Source organism: Perissodus microlepis, chromosome 22 (assembly GCF_051167445.1).
Source record: "Perissodus microlepis isolate ML-2025 ecotype Zambia chromosome 22, ASM5116744v1, whole genome shotgun sequence".
NCBI classification, from domain to species: Eukaryota; Metazoa; Chordata; class Actinopteri; order Cichliformes; family Cichlidae; genus Perissodus; species Perissodus microlepis.
In genome coordinates this window covers 31,405,605-31,425,089 of record NC_140481.1, presented here as the reverse complement: position 1 = coordinate 31,425,089, position 19,485 = coordinate 31,405,605, and the positions used below count along the sequence as shown (strand labels likewise).

At 42.9% G+C, this 19,485-nt stretch overlaps 2 protein-coding genes across 4 annotated transcripts; both read right to left on the bottom strand.

Annotated features, from left to right (window-relative positions):
- Nucleotides 1–65: 65 nt before the first annotated feature.
- On the bottom strand, nucleotides 66–13,914 carry LOC146363555 (E3 ubiquitin-protein ligase RNF139-like). 2 transcript variants are annotated; one of them, XM_084918504.1, is made up of 9 exons: nucleotides 13,405–13,914; nucleotides 8,396–9,051; nucleotides 7,610–7,757; nucleotides 7,386–7,492; nucleotides 6,878–7,129; nucleotides 1,985–2,355; nucleotides 770–835; nucleotides 317–443; nucleotides 66–192 (listed from the first exon to the last, which is right to left on the bottom strand). In XM_084918504.1, coding segments are annotated over exons 1-7 (1,698 nt in total). In that variant the 5' UTR covers nucleotides 13,568–13,914; the 3' UTR covers nucleotides 66–192; nucleotides 317–443; nucleotides 770–834. The 2 variants fall into 2 exon arrangements, with proteins under 2 accessions (XP_084774630.1, XP_084774629.1); XM_084918503.1 differs by having other exon boundaries at nucleotides 317–835.
- A 1,021-nt stretch (nucleotides 13,915–14,935) lies between these two features.
- On the bottom strand, nucleotides 14,936–19,417 carry tatdn1 (TatD DNase domain containing 1). 2 transcript variants are annotated; one of them, XM_084918508.1, is made up of 12 exons: nucleotides 19,191–19,417; nucleotides 17,975–18,040; nucleotides 17,846–17,895; nucleotides 17,294–17,357; nucleotides 17,024–17,167; nucleotides 16,845–16,887; nucleotides 16,381–16,466; nucleotides 16,259–16,299; nucleotides 15,860–15,936; nucleotides 15,709–15,779; nucleotides 15,315–15,441; nucleotides 14,936–15,190 (listed from the first exon to the last, which is right to left on the bottom strand). In XM_084918508.1, the coding sequence occupies exons 1-12, from the start codon at nucleotides 19,261–19,263 to the stop codon at nucleotides 15,088–15,090; spliced, it is 945 nt and encodes a 314-aa protein (XP_084774634.1). In that variant the 5' UTR covers nucleotides 19,264–19,417; the 3' UTR covers nucleotides 14,936–15,087. The 2 variants fall into 2 exon arrangements, with proteins under 2 accessions (XP_084774634.1, XP_084774635.1); XM_084918509.1 differs by lacking the exon at nucleotides 17,846–17,895 and having other exon boundaries at nucleotides 19,191–19,224.
- Between the last annotated feature and the right edge of the window lie 68 nt (nucleotides 19,418–19,485).

The following is a 19,485-nucleotide window of genomic DNA, read 5'->3' as shown; positions in this document are numbered from 1 at the left end:
CAGTATAAGTGGTTTGTCCTGAGGCGCACAAACAGATTCATAAAAGAATATTAATGACACATCGGTGAGTCTGATGATGTCATTTATTATCAGCTTGAGCTGAAGAAGACTTTGACAGTGTTGTTGTAGATTGTGTTGCCCAGCTCCAGTGGATCCTCCTCCCTCGCTGCTGCCATCACCTCCAGGACTTGTCTGCAAGAGACAAATAGTGAAATCTTAAAATTAAAGGTCTATTGTGTTTAACAATATTCATGCTTCAGTGCGACGTCTGATTATATCCATTGGATTTATAAAGCGTTTCCCTTTAGTGACTCACAGGATATGACAGGGCTCATTCCGGTCCTTCAGGCAGTGTCCTGCCTCCCACTTCTTCTTTGTGGGAAATGTAGTTTTAACATATTTGGACCCGGCATGAGTGTTCTTCACACCACACCACGGGGCGTCTGGAAATGAGCAGGAAGGTGGAAATCCATAAATAACATGAATGTAGCATTTAAAGAACTGTAACATCAGCAAAATATTTCTATAAAGTGAGCACAAACCTATTTTAATCTAATATATTCCCTCTTATTGGTGATACAGCTTCAACAAGAATATAAAACCAATGACTCCAGAGCTTTAAGAAAACTTTATATTAAAGGTTCACTGTGTGATCAAACTCAGGCCACATTCTGCCAAAAGCTTTAAAATAAACAGACTGTGTGACTCACCTGTTTCTATCATGAGCCTCTCTGTGGGGATCGAAAATAAGAGTGAAGCAGTAGCTCACCGTCATGTTTCTGCTTCCCTCTGTAGAGTCCTCTGAACATGGGATCTGTCAGATTCACCCCGATGTCTGAACAGCAAGAGGTCAGGATTTATCTACATGTACTGACTCAGAGAGTTACTGATTGTATCTTTGTAATTAAAGCATCACAGTATTGGTACCAGCATCATGCGAGAGACGCTCTGAGGTCACGTTATACAATAACACTGAACACATTTCGCAGTAATGGATACTTTACTTACAGACAATAGAAACACACTGGAAATACAGTCATATAACAAAACGAGTAATTACAACAGCTTCATTATCGTGCTGATTATTTTCAAAACAGATTATCTGTCTTTAGCCTGCAACATAAAAAACTATAATAAATACCTAAATTCTACAACGGTCATGAACTGAGTTTAATAACAATTATTAGTTTTAAAGAATTTATTTCACTCCATTGGTAATCTTTATAGTGACTCACTGCGAGGTATCGCATACTTTAAATACTTCTTTGACATACTTTGAAGCACAGGTAGGTTTTCATTAAGAAATTACTAGATGATTCTTTCAGAAATATTACCAATTAACAATTTTCTGTCAGCTAAGTTACTAAATTGCTTGGACACATCTAAGTGCACTGAGAACTGCTCTGCTTTTTAGACATTTCCATTTTGTAGTCGTTAATATTTAAATCAGAGATGAGCTGCTGGATGTACTGATTTGCATCATTTTATCTCAGTTGATTTGAACTTTGTGTAGCTAGGACTACAACCCTACACAGCTTACAGCTGTCCTTAATGAAGAGCAACCACAGGCTGTATGCAGAGGAGCTTCACGGACAGGTAAAGGGTTTGACTTGGTTAAATCTAATATACGGACCAGCACAGAGCTCATGCTGTGCTATATCTTCTACACATCTTCTTCATTGCCAGCACAACAGCACCAACTGCTGATCAGCTGATCAGTCTACTGTGAGCTGCCATCATGGCATCTGAACTACTGTAAACCTGAAATAAAGTGCCCGGTATACTGTAATCCTGCACAGCTGTGAGCCTGTCACTCAGTCTGTTCCTGCTGTGTTGTCATTTTCAAGAAGCTAACTTATTAGCACTGACGCTAACAAAACATGCAGGCTGCTTCGTTTTATAACCGTCAGCGGCAGCCAGTGACACTCGCTCTCTTCTACCTTTTCTGGTAGGTTTGACAGGCGATAAAGCAGAGGCGACTTACCAATGAATTTGTGTTGTGCCATGGTTGAAATCAAAGTCCTCAATGTTCCTCAGCTGGTCGCTGCGCACCTCCGGCAGGGAGTTGATCTTCTTGACGGCAGTGCGGCGGTTGATGAACATTTTCCAGCCGTTCTTGGCCTGCAGGTACATGTTAAAGTAAGCGTGCAGGCACATCGTGCAGGGGCGGATCTTGCTGCCTGATTCGAACATCATGGTGTAGACGCCATTTCCGAACATGATGACGCCGAACAGGAACTCGATGATGTTGCCCGTGGAGCGCACGTAGTAGACGTAGTCATCCAGCTTCTCCCACAGGACATTGGAGAATCCGTCAGCCATGAAGAGGCCGTAGACGGTCAAAGACACAACCACCTGGAGAGCAGGAAGCAGAAACGTGAGCTGAATTTAATCTGCAGAGATCAAAGCAGACGAGTGAACGGTTTCAGCTCCTGACAAGGAGCGAGCACGCCAACGGGAAGTTTGACAAACTCTCTGTGGTAGGACTTGACTTAAGCGGCCAAAGAAGTGCAGGAGACTGATGCTGTCCAGTGTAGCAAGTGATTTATTCACCATTTGTGACCCAAACAGTATTTACAAAAAATAAATAAGAAACTCAACTCCATAGTTAACTCCATTCAAATAAACATAACTGCACACAGCTACACTGACCTGAACTTTTTTCCCCAAACACCTGAGTTCTTCTGCTTAAATCGTCCACTTAACCAAACAATTTCTCCTCTGGACTATTGCATTCAGTAGGTAAGATGAATATTATCGACCTCTACTGCAATTCTTTACTAGCATCATAAACTCTGGTGTAATCCATACATTACAACAATAAATCTATTTCTCCATAAACACTCTAAAATCAACTTTCTTAAATTACAAGAATTCTTCCCCTTCCGCACTTGGTCTCTTCCTGTGACCTCAGATGAACCCAGAAGCTATAAAGCAAGAAGTAAAACTACATTTCCTCCTTTTGTTTCTGGAAGACAGGTAGGCAAGGTGAGTTCTAACTAAACCAATTAACAGTTGAAATAAATAACATGTTAACTTAACAAACTTGTAGGAATTGATTTAAACCAAGATGTTATATTATATAATCTGTAAAAGTGCAAAACACAAACAAACCCGGGATAGTAGATGTTTGCCTACTACAGAATACATATGAAATATGGTTAAATCAAAACAAGAATGTTAACTAAGAATATGGACAAGTGGTACTCTGATCCACAAGGAGACGAGTGAACGGTTTCAGCTCCTGACAAGGAGCGAGCACGCCAACGGGAAGTTTGACAAACTCTCCTTTAAATTCTTCTCTGTGTGTGTGTGTGTGTGTGTGTGTGTGTGTGTGTGTGTGTGTGTGTGTGTGTGTTCATGCTTCACTGCATGCTCCAAGTTAATTTGAGAAAGAACAAAAATATCCTGCATGCTGTTGATCACCTGAACTCACAATTCATGTTTTAGTTGAAGTTTGTACATCTTTACTTAAATTGTTGTTCTTTAAAGTTTACTCCCTGAATAATGAACATTCACAAACGTAAAAATGCAACAGCCATACATCCTCTGTATATGTGACACGGAGCTGAAGCTGACCTCTGGTGACAGCTGGAATGTTTTTGGACCCTAAGCTTGAAGTAAACAGTCTAAAAATGTGTCGCCGCTCTCCTTCAGAACAGTTTCGATTCGACACCCACAAACTCGCCATTCCTCAGCGGGTCCCCGGGCTAATTTTAGTCAAGTGAGCATGCCCAGAATATCTAATGTAGGAGCCTGGTTCCATGTTCTTATAGTTACATTTGTCTCTAAGCAGTAGGAACAGAAACTTACAAGTACTTTATATGCAAACTCACAACACTTAAGAATTTACAAACAGTATTTGTGGTTCCTTGTCCACCTCTCTGAATCAGTTTTACTGTTGTTGCTGACAAAGCCTGGCCCTCACCTCGGCTGTCCCCTCGCCTGTCGAGGAGTGAGTTTGGGTTTTTAGAGACGTGCTGCAAAGGAAAGTGGTGCGTTGGATTTAGCGCAAAACACAAAGCGAGAGCATAACTGTGAAAAGGAATCCAGACAAGTAATCATTTAATCCTGATTATTTCTTGTTTTCATAAATGCTGGAATCCATAAGTGTAATTGAACATAAATACTAATTAACTGTAGGCACAGACTATAAACTCAATAAGCAGAATACTATCAGTCTCCACTCAATCCCACGTTGACAAAGAGACAACAGAATCCTTACTGACTCCTTTGTAGGGCTAAATCATGCTCTTATATGCACATCAATCAGGTCATTATTGTCACATTTGATTATTTAAGTCACAAGTTTTACTATTCCGGATCTCTTGATCTCTTCTTGACCTTAGGATGTTAATTTCATCCATCCATCCATCCATCCATCCATTTTCTTCCGCTTATCCGGGGCCGGGTCGCAGGGCAAGCAGCCCAAGCAGCCCAAGCAGCCCAAGCAGCCCAAGCAGAGAAGCCGAGACCTCCCTTTCCCCAGCCACCTCCTCCAGCTTATCCGGGGGAACACCAAGGCGTTCCCAGGCCAGCCGAGAGATATAATCTCTACAGCGTGTCCTGGGTCTGCCCCGGGGCCTCCTCCCGGTGGGACATGCCCGGATAACCTCACCCAGGAGGCGCCCAGGGGGCATCCTTGTCAGATGCCTGAACCACTTCAGCTGGCTCCTTTCGATGTGAAGCAGCAGCGGCTCTACTCTGATCCCCTCTCGAATGGCCGAACTTCTCACCCTATCTCGAAGGGAGAGGCCAGCCACCCTTCGGAGGAAGCCCATTTCCGGCGCTTGTATTCGCGATCTCGTTCCTTCGGTCACTACCCACAGCTCGTGGCCACAGGTGAGGGTAGGGGCGTAGATCAACCGGTAAATTGAGAGCTTCGCTTTTACATTCAGCTCTCTCTTCACCATAACAGACCGGTACAGCGTCCGCATCACTGCAGCCGCTGCACCAATCCGTCTGTCGATTTCCCGCTCCCTTCTCCCATCACTCGTGAACAAGACCCCGAGATACTTAAATTCCTCCACTTGGGGCAGGGTCTCGTCCCTGACCCGGAGTGGGCACTCCACCCTTTTCCGGCTGAGGACCATGGCCTCAGATTTGGAGGTGCTGATACTCATTCCCACCGCTTCACACTCGGCTGCGAACCGTTTCAAGGCAAGCTGGAGGCCCTCACCTGATGAAGCCAACAGAACCACATTATCTGCGAAAAGCAGAGATGAGATCCTGAGACCACCGATTTGAAAGCCTTCCGCCACTTGGCTACGCCTAGAAATTCTGTCCATAAAAATTATGAACAGAATCTGTGACAAAGGGCTGCCCTGGTGGAGCCCATCACCCACCAGGAACGAGTCTGACTTCTTGCCGGCTATGCGGACCAAGCTCTTGCAACGGTCGTATAAGGACTGAATGGCCCGTAGCAATGGGCCAGACACCCCATACTCCTGGAGCACCCTCCACAGGACCCCCCGAGGGACACGGGCAAATGCCTTCTTCAAGTCCGCAAAACACATGTAGACTGGTTGGGCAAACTCCCATGCGCCCTCAAGTATCCTCGAGAGAATAAACAGCTGGTCCAGTGTTCCACAACCAGGACGAAAACCGCATTGTTCCTCCTGTATCCGAGGTTCGACTAACAGACGAACTCTCCTCTCCAGCACCCTGGCATATACTTTCCCAGGGAGGCTGAGGAGTGTGATTCCCCTGTAGTTGGAACACACCCTCCGGTTCCCATTCTTAAAGATGGGGACCACCATCCCAGCACACCCTCACTGCACGTTTGGGTGCGGCAGGTCTGTCCAGCATCCTCCCTCGCCACCTGATTCAACTCACTACCAGGTGGTGATCAGTTGACAGCTCAGCCCCTCTCTTTATCCGAGTGTCCAAAACATATGGCCTCAGGTCTGGTGATACGATTACAAAATTGATCATCGACCTTTGGCCTAGAGTGTCCTGGTGCCACGTGCACTTATGGACACTCTTATGTTCGAACATGGTGTTCGTTATGGCCAAACTGTGGTTTGCACAGAAGTCCAATAACAAAACACCGCTCGGGTTCAGATCCGGGAGGCCGTTCCTCCCAATCACGCCCTTCCAGGTCTCACTGCCGTTGCCCACGTGAGCATTGAAGTCTCCCAGTAGGACAACAGAGTCCCCAGGAGGGGCACCCTCCAGTGCCCCACTCAGGGACTCCAAGAAGGCTGGGTACTCTGAACTGCCGCTCGGTGCATAAGCACAGACGACAGTCAGGACCTGTTCCCTGACCCGAAGGCGAAGGGAACAAACCCTCTCGTCCAATGGGAAACACCCCAACATACCAGCAGCAAGCCAAGGGGATACAAAGATACCCACCCTAGCCTGACGCCTCTCACCAGGGAGCTCCAGACCTCAGTCTGGAGTTGCCCCAGACTGAGGAGACTGGTTCCAGAGCCCCGGCCATAAGTTCAGGTGAGCCTGACTATATCTAGCCAGTACCTCTCAACCTCACGCACTGGCTCAGGCTCCTTCCCCACCAGAGAGGTGACATTCCATGTCCCAATTGCCAGTCTTGGTAGCCGGGGATCGAGTCCGCCAGGGCCTCTGCTCCTGGCCGCCGCCCGACTCGCATTGCACCCGACCCCTAAGGCGCCTCCTGCGGGTGGTGGGCCTACAGGAAGATAGGCCCATGTCCCTTTTTCGGACTGTGCCCGGCCGGGCCCCAAGGATGTTAATTCATTCATTTTTTTCATTAGTTTGAGTCATGCTGAGTCCAAAAAACCTCACATACATGAAACTGAATGACTAACATAACACACAAAAATCTCACAGACTGTGAAAACTTTGGGAGACATTGGACGTCATCAATTCCAGTCAAAGATAAATTGTTTGCGCTCACCTTGAGGCAGAGCTCAACACAGAAGGCGGTGACGGCAAAGAGCCAGGTGTTGAGGAGGTAGCAATGCCAGAGGGCGAAGCTGAGCACCACGGGAAGTACAAAGAGCACCAGGGACACCAGCAGGACGGGGAAATGCCGCCGAAAAGAGGAGACATGGGAAGCGCTGAGAGACATGAGGACGGGGTCAGTCATGCCGTGAATGAAGTGCAGGGTGGCGGTCAGCAGAAGGCACATGTACCGGCTTAGGCGGACCTGTGGATCAAAACGAAGACTCTAAGTTACGTGTATGAAGTTATTCCGTTATAACCACGGAAATACAGGATTACAAAAGGAACAGTGAACTCTGCTACTGTGTGCAAATGTCATTTATAGTATAAATCATTAAACATGTTTTGTTAGAGGGCAACATAACAATTCACACAGAGGTTAAAACAACAGAAAAATGAGAGAAAAACTGTTTGCCGGCTGCTTTGATGGCGTAAACTGGAAGCCCAAATCCGAGACGTACCAGACGTTCCTCAGGTTCCAGGCTGCTGAGGCCAGTCTGAAGAGCCAGGATGAAAAACAGGACAAACGCCTTGAAGCCCAACCGCTTGTCCTCCTCCTCAGTCGAACCTGAAGGTTCAAATTAAGAAAGTGCTCAACTCCAGGAGCATCCAAACAATTACATGAAGGGCAAATCAGGAAGGCTTTTACACCTGCTAGCACTCCAACTAACAATCTCAGTCATACCTATGAAAGCCAGGATGCTGAGACCCAGGTAATGTGCAACAGAAGAGATAACGGCACTCATCCCCATTATAGTGAGCATGGAGTCGCAGCCGGAGACGATGATGTTACTCGTGAGATCCCAGAACACATCCCAGCTCAGCAGGTAACCCTGAAAACGGTGCAGTCACACAGGTACACGCGTCACCTTTACTCATAATCCCTTTTAGCTTCAGTTCAGACTCTGCAGTTTTTTTAGGTGAGACTTTATTATTAACAGCAACACAGAACATGAAGAAGCAGCTTCAGTAGAAATGAGGTTGTTAAAGAATTATGACCTTGTTATGTAGTGTGCATCATTTTTAACTGCTCTTCAGACATCAGACACTGTTTATAAATTATTAAAAGAATATTTCACATTGAAATTTGTGCATTAATATATCTGTAAAACACTGCAAAGAGCTAATGTGCCAGCTGGACTTTACTTGGCTACAGAACACCGGAAACCTGTAGAGGTCACTTACATACATTTTAGGCTTTCAGAGATATTTTTTAAACACACAGGAGCTAATTTTTAGATATAATTACAGAAATCCAACAGGGGTGCCTGGGGCTGCAAAAGGAAAACTTTCCCCAAACAAATATATGAGTTTTGTAAACATTATGATATGTCAAAGACTCCGAATAAGGTCATAAACCAAATATCAATTCACTGTGGCTAACAACTTGTTAGCTTACCTTGCTTATGAAGTGACCATCATATAACAAACATGTCCTGGAAGTGAAGTTTTTTTATGTAAAAGCATTTACCTGTGCATCAGAGCTCCCATCTGCAGCTCCACCTGTGGCATCTCCGCTCTCTCTCCCCACCGCCTGCACCACGTAAACCAGTATCAGTGCCTGGGCTGTTACCCGGGTCAGCCAGAACACTCGAAGCACATCAGGGAACCTGATCCTCTTCCACGTGTCTTCCAGCAGCAGCTGGAGTCCATAGATCCTGTACATGTGCTGTACGAGCAGGTAGACGTACCGGCATGAATAGTAGAACCATTTGAGCCTCGTGGCGAGGCAAACGGCTGTGCTGAGAGCCAGCACCAGGCCCGAGAACATTGCCACCAGATGCCTGACATCTGCAGGAAGTTCAATCATCAGCCCCCACAGAGGAATCATGATGTCCAGGACCACCAGCGCAGCAAACACCGACTGGAGGTTAAGCAAGAACACATAGCCAATCCCAAAGACGAGCTGGACGGCGGCCATGCCCAGCCACAGCGTCGGCCCGTTTCTAGGCAGCAACCTGAAGCCCAACGCTGCTTTGTAGTAAGCGTTGTAGAAGTCCATGTGGGAGGTGGCGTAGTAGTTTATGAGGACTGCTGCCATGCCAAGGAGGACAGCAAAGAATAGAGTGTAGAACTTAAACAAGGCTTTCTGAGAAAGCAGCAGCACCACAGTGGAGATGAGGACACCTGGAACACACCGGAGAAGCAGTCAGAAAGACAGGAAAGGCAAATATTTCTCACTGCAAACTGAACAAATGTCAGCTAACTGTAGCTTCCAAGTTTGTCTGATTATAGTGAGTATTTAGATCAATCTTTGTGAGAAAACAACAGATGCTGCACATTAAATACATTTGGAGCAAAATAATCAGCATAGAGTTGAGTAATCCTGATAAGTAAAAGGCTGAACAAGCAACATACATAATATAACAAAAATAGAAAAACAAATAAGAACAAAAACAAACAAAGAAATGCCTTTCACAGTCCATGTAATGCTACGTGTGCATTTGATAACACTATGATAAACTGATCGTACATACTGTAGAGGACCTCAACCAACCTGAGCCTTACTGCTTTAATATAAAGTTGTTCAAACATCTGGCACTATGGAGTCTTTGTTCCTGTACTAAACATAAACACGGGTACAGAAGCAAACCCAACAGCTAATCTCACTTCCTGTCCATCCAAACCCAGAGCTCTTGGCTAACACTTTCAGATGGCCCGAGCTGCTCAAAGGTCTGCAAACTGGAAAACTGAGGTACATAACTTGTTTGTTGACTCAACACAGAGAAGCTTTTCTCTGTCACAGTGATGAAAACGAGGAGCTTTTATGAATTACGGTGTGTAGCGGAAACTCAAAGTTAGTCAGGCTACAGACTTATTCTATCAATAAATAAAAAGTGAAACAGATTTTTGTTAGTAGCAGCTCTGGTTATTACACAACACTAGTCCAGAATGTAATTCCCCTGTCCGAAAATATGACAAGTGCCAAGACATACAAATGATGTGCATAAAGTGGGACACCAGGTCAACACACGTTGACATAAAGTCACAGGTACAGAGTTCAGACCAGAGAGCAGCTCTCTGGGTACAGTTAGAGGAGAAGAAGCGAGCTTTGTCAGGAAGAAGGACCTGAATATGATCCATCTGTGTCCAAGGTGCCTCTGAGGCCATCCGTGACACCACAAATCACACTTGTGACAACACACCTTGACGTTAGCCAGCTAGTTAGCTTGCGAGCTGATGGCGCCAAAGCAGAGTAAACTAGGGTCGAGGTGAAGCAGTTAAGCAGCGTGTCAGACGGCTCTGCCCTGTGTAAATGTAATTGCTGGTCACTTAATCAGCTTTAGCGTGTCTGACAGGCATACATGCCAACCCTCCCGATTTTTCCGTGAGAATCCCGAATTTCAGTGCCCCTCCCAAAAATCTCCCGGAGCCACCATTCTCCCGAATTTCTCCCAATTTTCCACCCGGACAACAAAATTGAAAAACCATATCCCAGATTGGCCCAGCCAATTCCAATTTCCAACAATGGCTACTACTACTGGAGCTACTTAGTTTAAATATTACTCTTATTAGTCTTTCGTGGTCGCAAAATTAACTTTTAACACATTTTCAGGCGAGAATGTAGCTGTGTACACTTCACATATCTGAGCCGGGGAGAACAGCAAACTCCCGGCACATCGTTCTCAAACCCCCGCGGTCTTTCGCCTCTCAGGTTAAACATGATATATAAGTCACTTAAATAACTTAAACATCTTTGTGTTTGGCCTTTTTCAGTGTTTTATTTTTTTCGTGAGTTAATCGGTTTGGCTGACATTAAAGTTATTAGATTCGATTAAATAAAACGTATTAATCCCTCGGGAGGGTTCCTCCGGGGTTTTCACACAGCTGAATAAACATCAAACAGAAAACTGATTAAATAGAAGTGTGAGATGGTCGAAAATTTATGCCAGCATTCGGTTATATTTTAGATAGGAAGGAGCAGACGCCAGAGTTTCACTCCACCGAGAGAGCTTGTCATGTAATTCTGAAGGCTAGACTGTGTCAGCTCCCAAATAGACAAAAACAAACTAAAAGCCAGCGATAAACAACTTAAACATAAAAATAAAAAAATCACAAAGAAAGAACAATACAGTATCCACATCTGAACCAAAGAGTAAAACAGTGAAATGTGGATTATTAAATATCAGGTCTCTCTCCTCCAAGTCTCTGTTAGTACATGACTTAATAATTGATCAACAAATTGATTTACTCTGCCTTACAGAAACCTGGTTGCAGCAGGATGATTATGTTAGTTTAAATGAATCAACACCCCCGAGTCATTCTAACTACCAGAAACCTCGAAGCACAGGCCGAGGGGGCGGTGTGGCAGCAATTTTTCACACCAGCCTATTAATTAATGAAAGACCAAGACAGACTTTTAATTCATTTGAAAGCCTGATGCTTAACATTGTCCACCCCAGCTGTGAAACTCAGAAACCAGTCTTACTTGTTATCATCTATCGTCCACCTGGGCCTTACACAGAGTTTCTCTCTGATTTCTCAGACTTTTTATCTGATTTAGTTCTCAGCTCAGATAAAACAATTATTGTGGGTGATTTTAACATCCATGTAGATGCTAAAAATGACAGCCTCAACATGGCATTTAATCTGTTATTAGACTCAATTGGCTTCTTTCAAAATGTAAAAGAACCCACCCACCACTTTAATCACACTCTAGATCTTGTTTTAACATATGGCATAGAAACTGAACATTTAACAGTGTTTCCTGAAAACCCTCTCCTGTCTGATCATTTCCTGATAACATTTATAATTTACAATAATTGATTACACAGCGGTGGAGAGTAGACTTCATCACAGTAGATGTCTTTCTGAAAGTGCTGTAACTAAGTTTAAGAATATAATCCACCCACTGTTATCATCTTCAATGCCCTGTACCAACACAGAGCAGAGCAGCTATCTGAACACTACTCCAACAGAGGTCGATTATCTTGTTAATAATTTTACCTCCTCACTACGTACGACTCTGGATACTGTAGCTCCTGTGAAAACTAAGGTCTCTAATCAGAAGTACCTGACTCCGTGGTATAATTCTCAAACGCGTAGCCTAAAGCAGATGACTCGTAAGCTGGAGAGGAAATGGCGTGTCACAAATTTAGAGGATCATCATTTAGCCTGGAGAAATAGTTTGTTACTTTATAAGAAAGCCCTCCGCAAAGCCAGAACATCTTACTATTCGTCACTGATTGAAGAAAATAAGAACAACCCCAGGTTTCCCTTCAGCACTGTAGCCAGGCTGACAAACAGTCAGAGCTCTGTTGAGCCAACCATCCCTTTAACGTTAACTAGTAATGACTTCAAGAACTTCTTCACAAATAAAATTTTTATCATTAGAGAAAAAATTACCAATAATCATCCCACAGATGTAATATTATCTACAGCTACTTTCAGTACCATTGATATTCATTTACTCTTTTTCTCCAATTGATTGATTGAGTTAACTTCAATAATTACTTCCTCCAAACCATCAACGTGTCTTTTAGACCCCATTCCTACAAAACTGCTCAAAGAAGTCCTGCCAATAATTAATGCTTCAATCTTAAATATGATCAACCTATCTCTAATAATCAGCTATGTACCACAGGCCTTCAAGCTGGCTGTGGTTAAACCTTTACTCAAAAAGCATCTCTAGACCCAGCAGTCTTAGCTAATTATAGGCCAATCTCCAACCTTCCTTTCATATCAAAAATCCTTGAAAGAGTAGTTGTCAAACAGCTATCATCTGCAGAGGAATGGCTTATTTGAAGAGTTTCAGTCAGGTTTCAGAGCTCATCACAGCACAGAAACAGCTTTAGTGAAGGTTACAAATGATCTTCTTATGGTGGGTAACAGGTATCTCCGAAAACGTTAGAGCACTTATGCAAATATGTGATGTCTTGATGAATCGAGCAGGTATTTGAAGTTTACACAGCACCATTCTCGCATGAAAATATCTTTAAAGTTTATTATGTAACTCAGAAAGAGTAATATTTCAAACTCCGCCACTCTGTGTTCCTCCGCCACTGCCTCGTTTGAGTTTTGGACGAAATGGATTCTGGGATATTGCATTTCGTCATTTCGAGCTGATTGGAGACCAGAACAGCCAATCAGATTTTTTTGCATCCAAGTCTGTGATTGGCTGGTTTTGTGGCACAAATATAACAGTGAAGTTGAGCGCGCACGGGCAGAAATGTTAAGCGCGCGAGCAACACATGGCGAGCGAGCGCAAATGCAAAAACTGAGCGAGAGGGGCTGCTACTGTGTGTGTGGATAATAGCAAACACTGAAATACATTTTTGGCACGCAGGAATGAATTTTGTTCACTCAAATTCAGCTTTTCTTCGCTCAAAATAAATTTCTCCTCAAAATACAACACTTGCACCTGCAAACTTTTTTTTACGTGCGCTCAGAATAGTGGCACAAAAATAATGCCATACTAACGCGGCTAGCTCGTTGTTGTTGAGGGAAACTTGAGCGCTCCTTCATGTTAAAAATACTTACCCATGACTCTGACCAACACCTTCCCCATCGCCCCGGCCCATCCCGAGCCAGGGTCGTAGTAAGAGTTAAAAATGGCGTCGATAATAAAAATACATGGAACTCGCAGAGCCACATCCAGCACCACCAAGGCCTGCTGGCCCATCCGGGCTTGGGTGGACGCCATACGGCTTAAGCGGGGCGGCCGTCCTTCGTCTTCGATTTCGCTTTGCCCAACGTTTATTCGGCAGCTGGAAGCCTATATCTGTCCGCCATGTTCGTCCATCTCAACCTCCTGTTGCTTCTCCGGGTTAAAACGCTCCCACCCTCCGGGTTACAGCCGGTAGCCGGTAAACTTCACGCCCCCCATCAGACCCGGCGCTGTCCGCTGTCACAAAACCAGTGAAGGTATCTCTAAATGTCAGTTTGTCAGTGCTGTGAAAGTGCCACTTGACTTCTTTTTTTTGTATAACCAGAGAAGTTGCTAGGCTGTTACGACGTATCGCGTCGGTGGGCGTGGCAGCTGACGTAACATTTCTACAAACTATAAAATGACACAGCGTCATTTTTTTCTGTGTCCTGTTTGCTACACATGTTTTAATGTAGACGTTATTTTGCTTTCAGAGGATGGTTTGCTAGTACAGGCATCTATAAATAAAATATAACACAGACTTAATATAATAATAAGACCATTATATTAAATATATTTCAGTTTAATGTATTTTCGATTTCAGATTAGTTTTATACCTTATTAAGATATTTGTTGTGTCTTATCGTATTTGATTTATTGAGCTAAAAACAAACACATTTCAAAGACTTTGGGATTTCCAAACATCTCGAGGATCCCCAAAAATTGTGGGAAAATATTCTATGGACGGAGAAAACTGAAGACAAAAGTTAAAAACTTGAACTTTTTGAAAAGTACAAATGCTGTTACATCTGGCATTAAACTAAGGCAGCTTTTCATAAAAAGAAGGTCATATAAACAGTCAAACACGGTGGCGGTAATGTGATGGTCGGGGGCTGCTTTGCTGCTTCTGGACCTGGATGACTCGCCGTAACTGATAGAATCATAAATTCTGTTGTCTTCCAGAAAATCTTTCAAGCTCAAGAGCGCTCAAGTTATGCAGCAGCACAATGATAGTGACACACCAGCAAGTCCACCCCTGCATGACTTAAAAACACAAACCTCTGAGAATGCTTTTGATGGACTTCAGCATGACTCTAAAACAAGCTGACTGAATTAAAATCATTTTGCAAAGAACATTTGGCCAAAGACTCATCGCCAGGTACTGAAAACGGCTGATCTTAGCTCTTGCTGCAAATGTTGGCACAGCCAGTTTATTAGGTTTTGTATAACTTTTTATATTAATAAATTAACATTTGAAAACTCTGCATTTGCTTGGGTTACTTTTGTATAATATTAAAACTTGTTTGATGATCTGAAGCAAAAGCACTGTAGGGGTACTTGAACAATCACAAACATCAAAGCTTTTTGTGTGGTTTGAATAAACTCATTAACATTTATGTTTTTCTAAACACAACAACTGATGTGTTCCTTATGAAAAAAATGTGTTTATTTTGCATTAACAGAGGACTGTAAACACAAATAATATAACAGTATAAGTGGTTTGTCCTGAGGGGCACAAACAGATTCATAAAAGAATATTAATGACACATCGGTGAGTCTGATGATGTCATTTATTATCAGCTTGAGCTGAAGAAGACTTTGACGGTGTTGTTGTAGATTGTGTTGCCCAGCTCCAGTGGATCCTCCTCCCTCGCTGCTGCCATCACCTCCAGGACTTGTCTGCAAGAGACAAATAGTGAAATCTTAAAATTAAAGGTCTATTGTGTTTAACAATATTCATGCTTCAGTGCGACGTCTGATTATATCCATTGGATTTATAAAGCGTTTCCCTTTAGTGACTCACAGGATATGACAGGGCTCATTCCGGTCCTTCAGGCAGTGTCCTGCCTCCCACTTCTTCTTTGTGGGAAATGTAGTTTTAACATATTTGGACCCGGCATGAGTGTTCTTCACACCACACCACGGGGCGTCTGGAAATGAGCAGGAAGGTGGAAATCCATAAATAACATGAATGTAGCATTTAAAGAACTGTAACATCAGCAAAATATTTCTATAAAGTGAGCACAAACCTATTTTAATCTAATATATTCCCTCTTATTGGTGATACAGCTTCAACAAGAATATAAAACCAATGACTCCAGAGCTTTAAGAAAACTTTATATTAAAGGTTCACTGTGTGATCAAACTCAGGCCACATTCTGCCAAAAGCTTTAAAATAAACAGACTGTGTGACTCACCTGTTTCTATCATGAGCCTCTCTGTGGGGATCGACTTCATAGCTTCAATATTGGCCTCTGTTTTCAAGGAACTGAAAGATATGGAAGTGAGACTCAGTGTGATTCAGGTCACGTTCAAGGAAACCGAACAACATTTCTCAGATTATCCCACCATCCATTTATTCCAATATAGAGGTCCAGGTCAATGAGAGCGGCAGCGTCTTCTGCAGTTCCATCAAACGAGTGGACCTGAAATTCAAATGAGCAATAACGCAGAAGAATTTTGATCAGATTCATTCATAAAGTGACTCAGTGGCTTTTTAAATATGCAAACAATGTTTTGCAAATTAGTTTTATTGAATGAAATCAGGTTTGTTTGTGAATTTATCCCAACAAAAGTATTAACTTCACAGAATTTTACATTTTAGGTCCTTAATCTGTTCAGTTTACATCAAGTATTGTAACCTGTCACAGAAATAATTCACTTTTACAGAGGTTGTTTTTGCATCTCCGGGATTTGGAAAGCATATCCTCCTCTGTCTATGATATTTAGATATCATATCATCCTTACCACTCCTCCAACACATCGGTCTCGATTTCTCTTCATGATGTCTGTGGAAACAAAAACAGTTGACTGTTTCGCATAAAAATCAAATTCCTGAACCGGATCAGGTGTCTGCTTCACAAACCTACCGATGAACTCCTGATGGGAGTTTCTGCAGTGGAGGAACATGGGCAGCTTGGTCTCCTCCACCAGGTCAAACTGCTTCTCAAAGTATCTGCAACACACCAGAAGGAGCAAATTGAGGCACAGGAAACAAAAGTCCACGAGGGCCATTTAAGCTAAAGGCCATTTTCTTATAGACTTCTAAAGAAAGCAGGTTAAAGGTACTTTCACTTTTCAGACTCGGAAACAATCTGCAAGTCTGTGGAGTCATAGATGAACAATCATGTTTATTAGAAGGAAATTAGAAGGAAATCTTCAGGGGAAAAAAAGCTTTTAGGCTTTTTGGCACATCTATCAGGTTTCACTGGTAACTTAAAGGATGCAGTCACTATTAAAATTCCCAATGTGGCCTTAAAAAATGGCCACCGAGTGGCAAGTTTTGCTTCTAGAAGGCCTTTTTTCAAAACTCGTGAAAATCACACAAACTTACTTGAGCTGAGTTTCTTTTGGGCAAAATTCCAGCCTGTCAAAATCTGAAACGAGGAGAAAAGAAACATATTCATGGTTGAACGCTAAGAGTGGGTAACCCACAGAGTGAAAAATAAATAAGGTGTAAATGAAGACTTATTTCTGTCATGTACATTCATACACGTGCTCGTGTACACACACCCAGTCCACACTCTCCGATGGCCACCACCTTTCCTCTGTGTGCTGCTGCCAGCTCCCTCAGCCCAGTTAAATACTGGGATTCTCCATTCTGCTCAAACTCGCCGCACCGGGTGGGATGGCAGCCGACCGTGCAGTAGAACTCATCTGTGATGAAGGAGGGGGCTTGTTAAAGGTGAGGCGCTCCAGCACGGAGGGAAACATTAGGTAGGTTTGGCTGATTCTTTAAGACCACAAATCATTTGGTTGCACTAAACGTGCTGTCATTATTACCTCTGGTCTCAGCTAGTTTAAGAGCTTCCCTGCTGTCGTCAAGGCTCCCCCCTGTGATCATAAACTGCAGTGTAGCAACAGATAAAACACGCAATCATTACAACTGAGAACAAATAACTTTCAAATTACAGATTTCCAACATACACAAAAAAGAGTAACTATGAGTTTATATTATGTTTTATATCTGCATCGGCATCCTGACTACTTGCACCACAATTCTTTAGCATATATAATGAGGCTCAGCATGATAGAGTATACCGACTTATATGTTGAGTGTACTTAAAATGTAGGTGAGGCTTTTTTTTGTTCTTCTCTTCTTTCCCTCATCGCCCAGTCCATTTCAGGGAGTGAAATAAATGAGGGTTTTGTCCGGGATATTAACACTCATAAACATCTCCAACAGCTATTAGCCAAACTGTTGCTGTAAAAATCTCTATCATCCCAGAATTTCACGATGACCTTTTTAAAACAAATCAACACTGCAGCGATCCCTGAAGTCATGGCTATGATTAAAATACATGAGGCTTCATCAAAGCGATGGACACAGCATACCTTTTCAACTCCTACTTTGAGAGCTCGGTCAATGATCTCATTGAAGTCATCTGTCAGGAAAACGTGAGACTCAGAAAAACATCATGTGAACAGCCCCACAGTGAAAATAAGAGTGAAGCAGTAGCTCACCGTCATGTTTCTGCTTCCCTCTGTAGAGTCCTCTGAACATGGGATCTGTCAGATTCACCCCGATGTCTGAACAGCAAGAGGTCAGGATTTATCTACATGTACTGACTCAGAGAGTTACTGATTGTATCTTTGTAATTAAAGCATCACAGTATTGGTACCAGCATCATGCGAGAGACGCTCTGAGGTCACGTTATACAATAACACTGAACACATTTCGCAGTAATGGATACTTTACTTACAGACAATAGAAACACACTGGAAATACAGTCATATAACAAAACGAGTAATTACAACAGCTTCATTATCGTGCTGATTATTTTCAAAACAGATTATCTGTCTTTAGCCTGCAACATAAAAAACTATAATAAACACCTAAATTCTACAACGGTCATGAACTGAGTTTAATAACAATTATTAGTTTTAAAGAATTTATTTCACTCCATTGGTAATCTTTATAGTGACTCACTGCGAGGTATCGCATACTTTAAATACTTCTTTGACATACTTTGAAGCACAGGTAGGTTTTCATTAAGAAATTACTAGATGATTCTTTCAGAAATATTACCAATTAACAATTTTCTGTCAGCTAAGTTACTAAATTGCTTGGACACATCTAAGTACACTGAGAACTGCTCTGCTTTTTAGACATTTCCATTTTGTAGTCGTTAATATTTAAATCAGAGATGAGCTGCTGGATGTACTGATTTGCATCATTTTATCTCAGTTGATTTGAACTTTGTGTAGCTAGGACTACAACCCTACACAGCTTACAGCTGTCCTTAATGAAGAGCAACCACAGGCTGTATGCAGAGGAGCTTCACGGACAGGTAAAGGGTTTGACTTGGTTAAATCTAATATACGGACCAGCACAGAGCTCATGCTGTGCTATATCTTCTACACATCTTCTTCATTGCCAGCACAACAACACCAACTGCTGATCAGCTGATCAGTCTACTGTGAGCTGCCATCATGGCATCTGAACTACTGTAAACCTGAAATAAAGTGCCCGGTATACTGTAATCCTGCACAGCTGTGAGCCTGTCACTCAGTCTGTTCCTGCTGTGTTGTCATTTTCAAGAAGCTAACTTATTAGCACTGATGCTAACAAAACATGCAGGCTGCTCCGTTTAATAACCGTCAGCGGCAGCCAGTGACACTTGCTCTCTTCTACCTTTTCTCGTAGGGTTTAACAGGCGATAAAGCAGAGGCGACTTACCAATGAATGTGTTTTGTGCCATGGTTGAAATTCTCCCAGAAAGAACTACACATGCAGCTCTCACCAATCCCATAATGCCGCAATACCGTAATAACTGTAACAGACCGGATCACTGTTACTGAAAAAGATTTTCGGCTACTCTTCTCATCTTATCCAAACATTTTAGACAATATCGAAAGAAATTCGACGCGTGAAGATAATTTACACTTGTATAACTTACACTTAATGCGTGACCAAAAAGAAATGTAATATATTCGCGCTGCTTTTTTTTTAATATTTACGGGTTTAGCTTCCA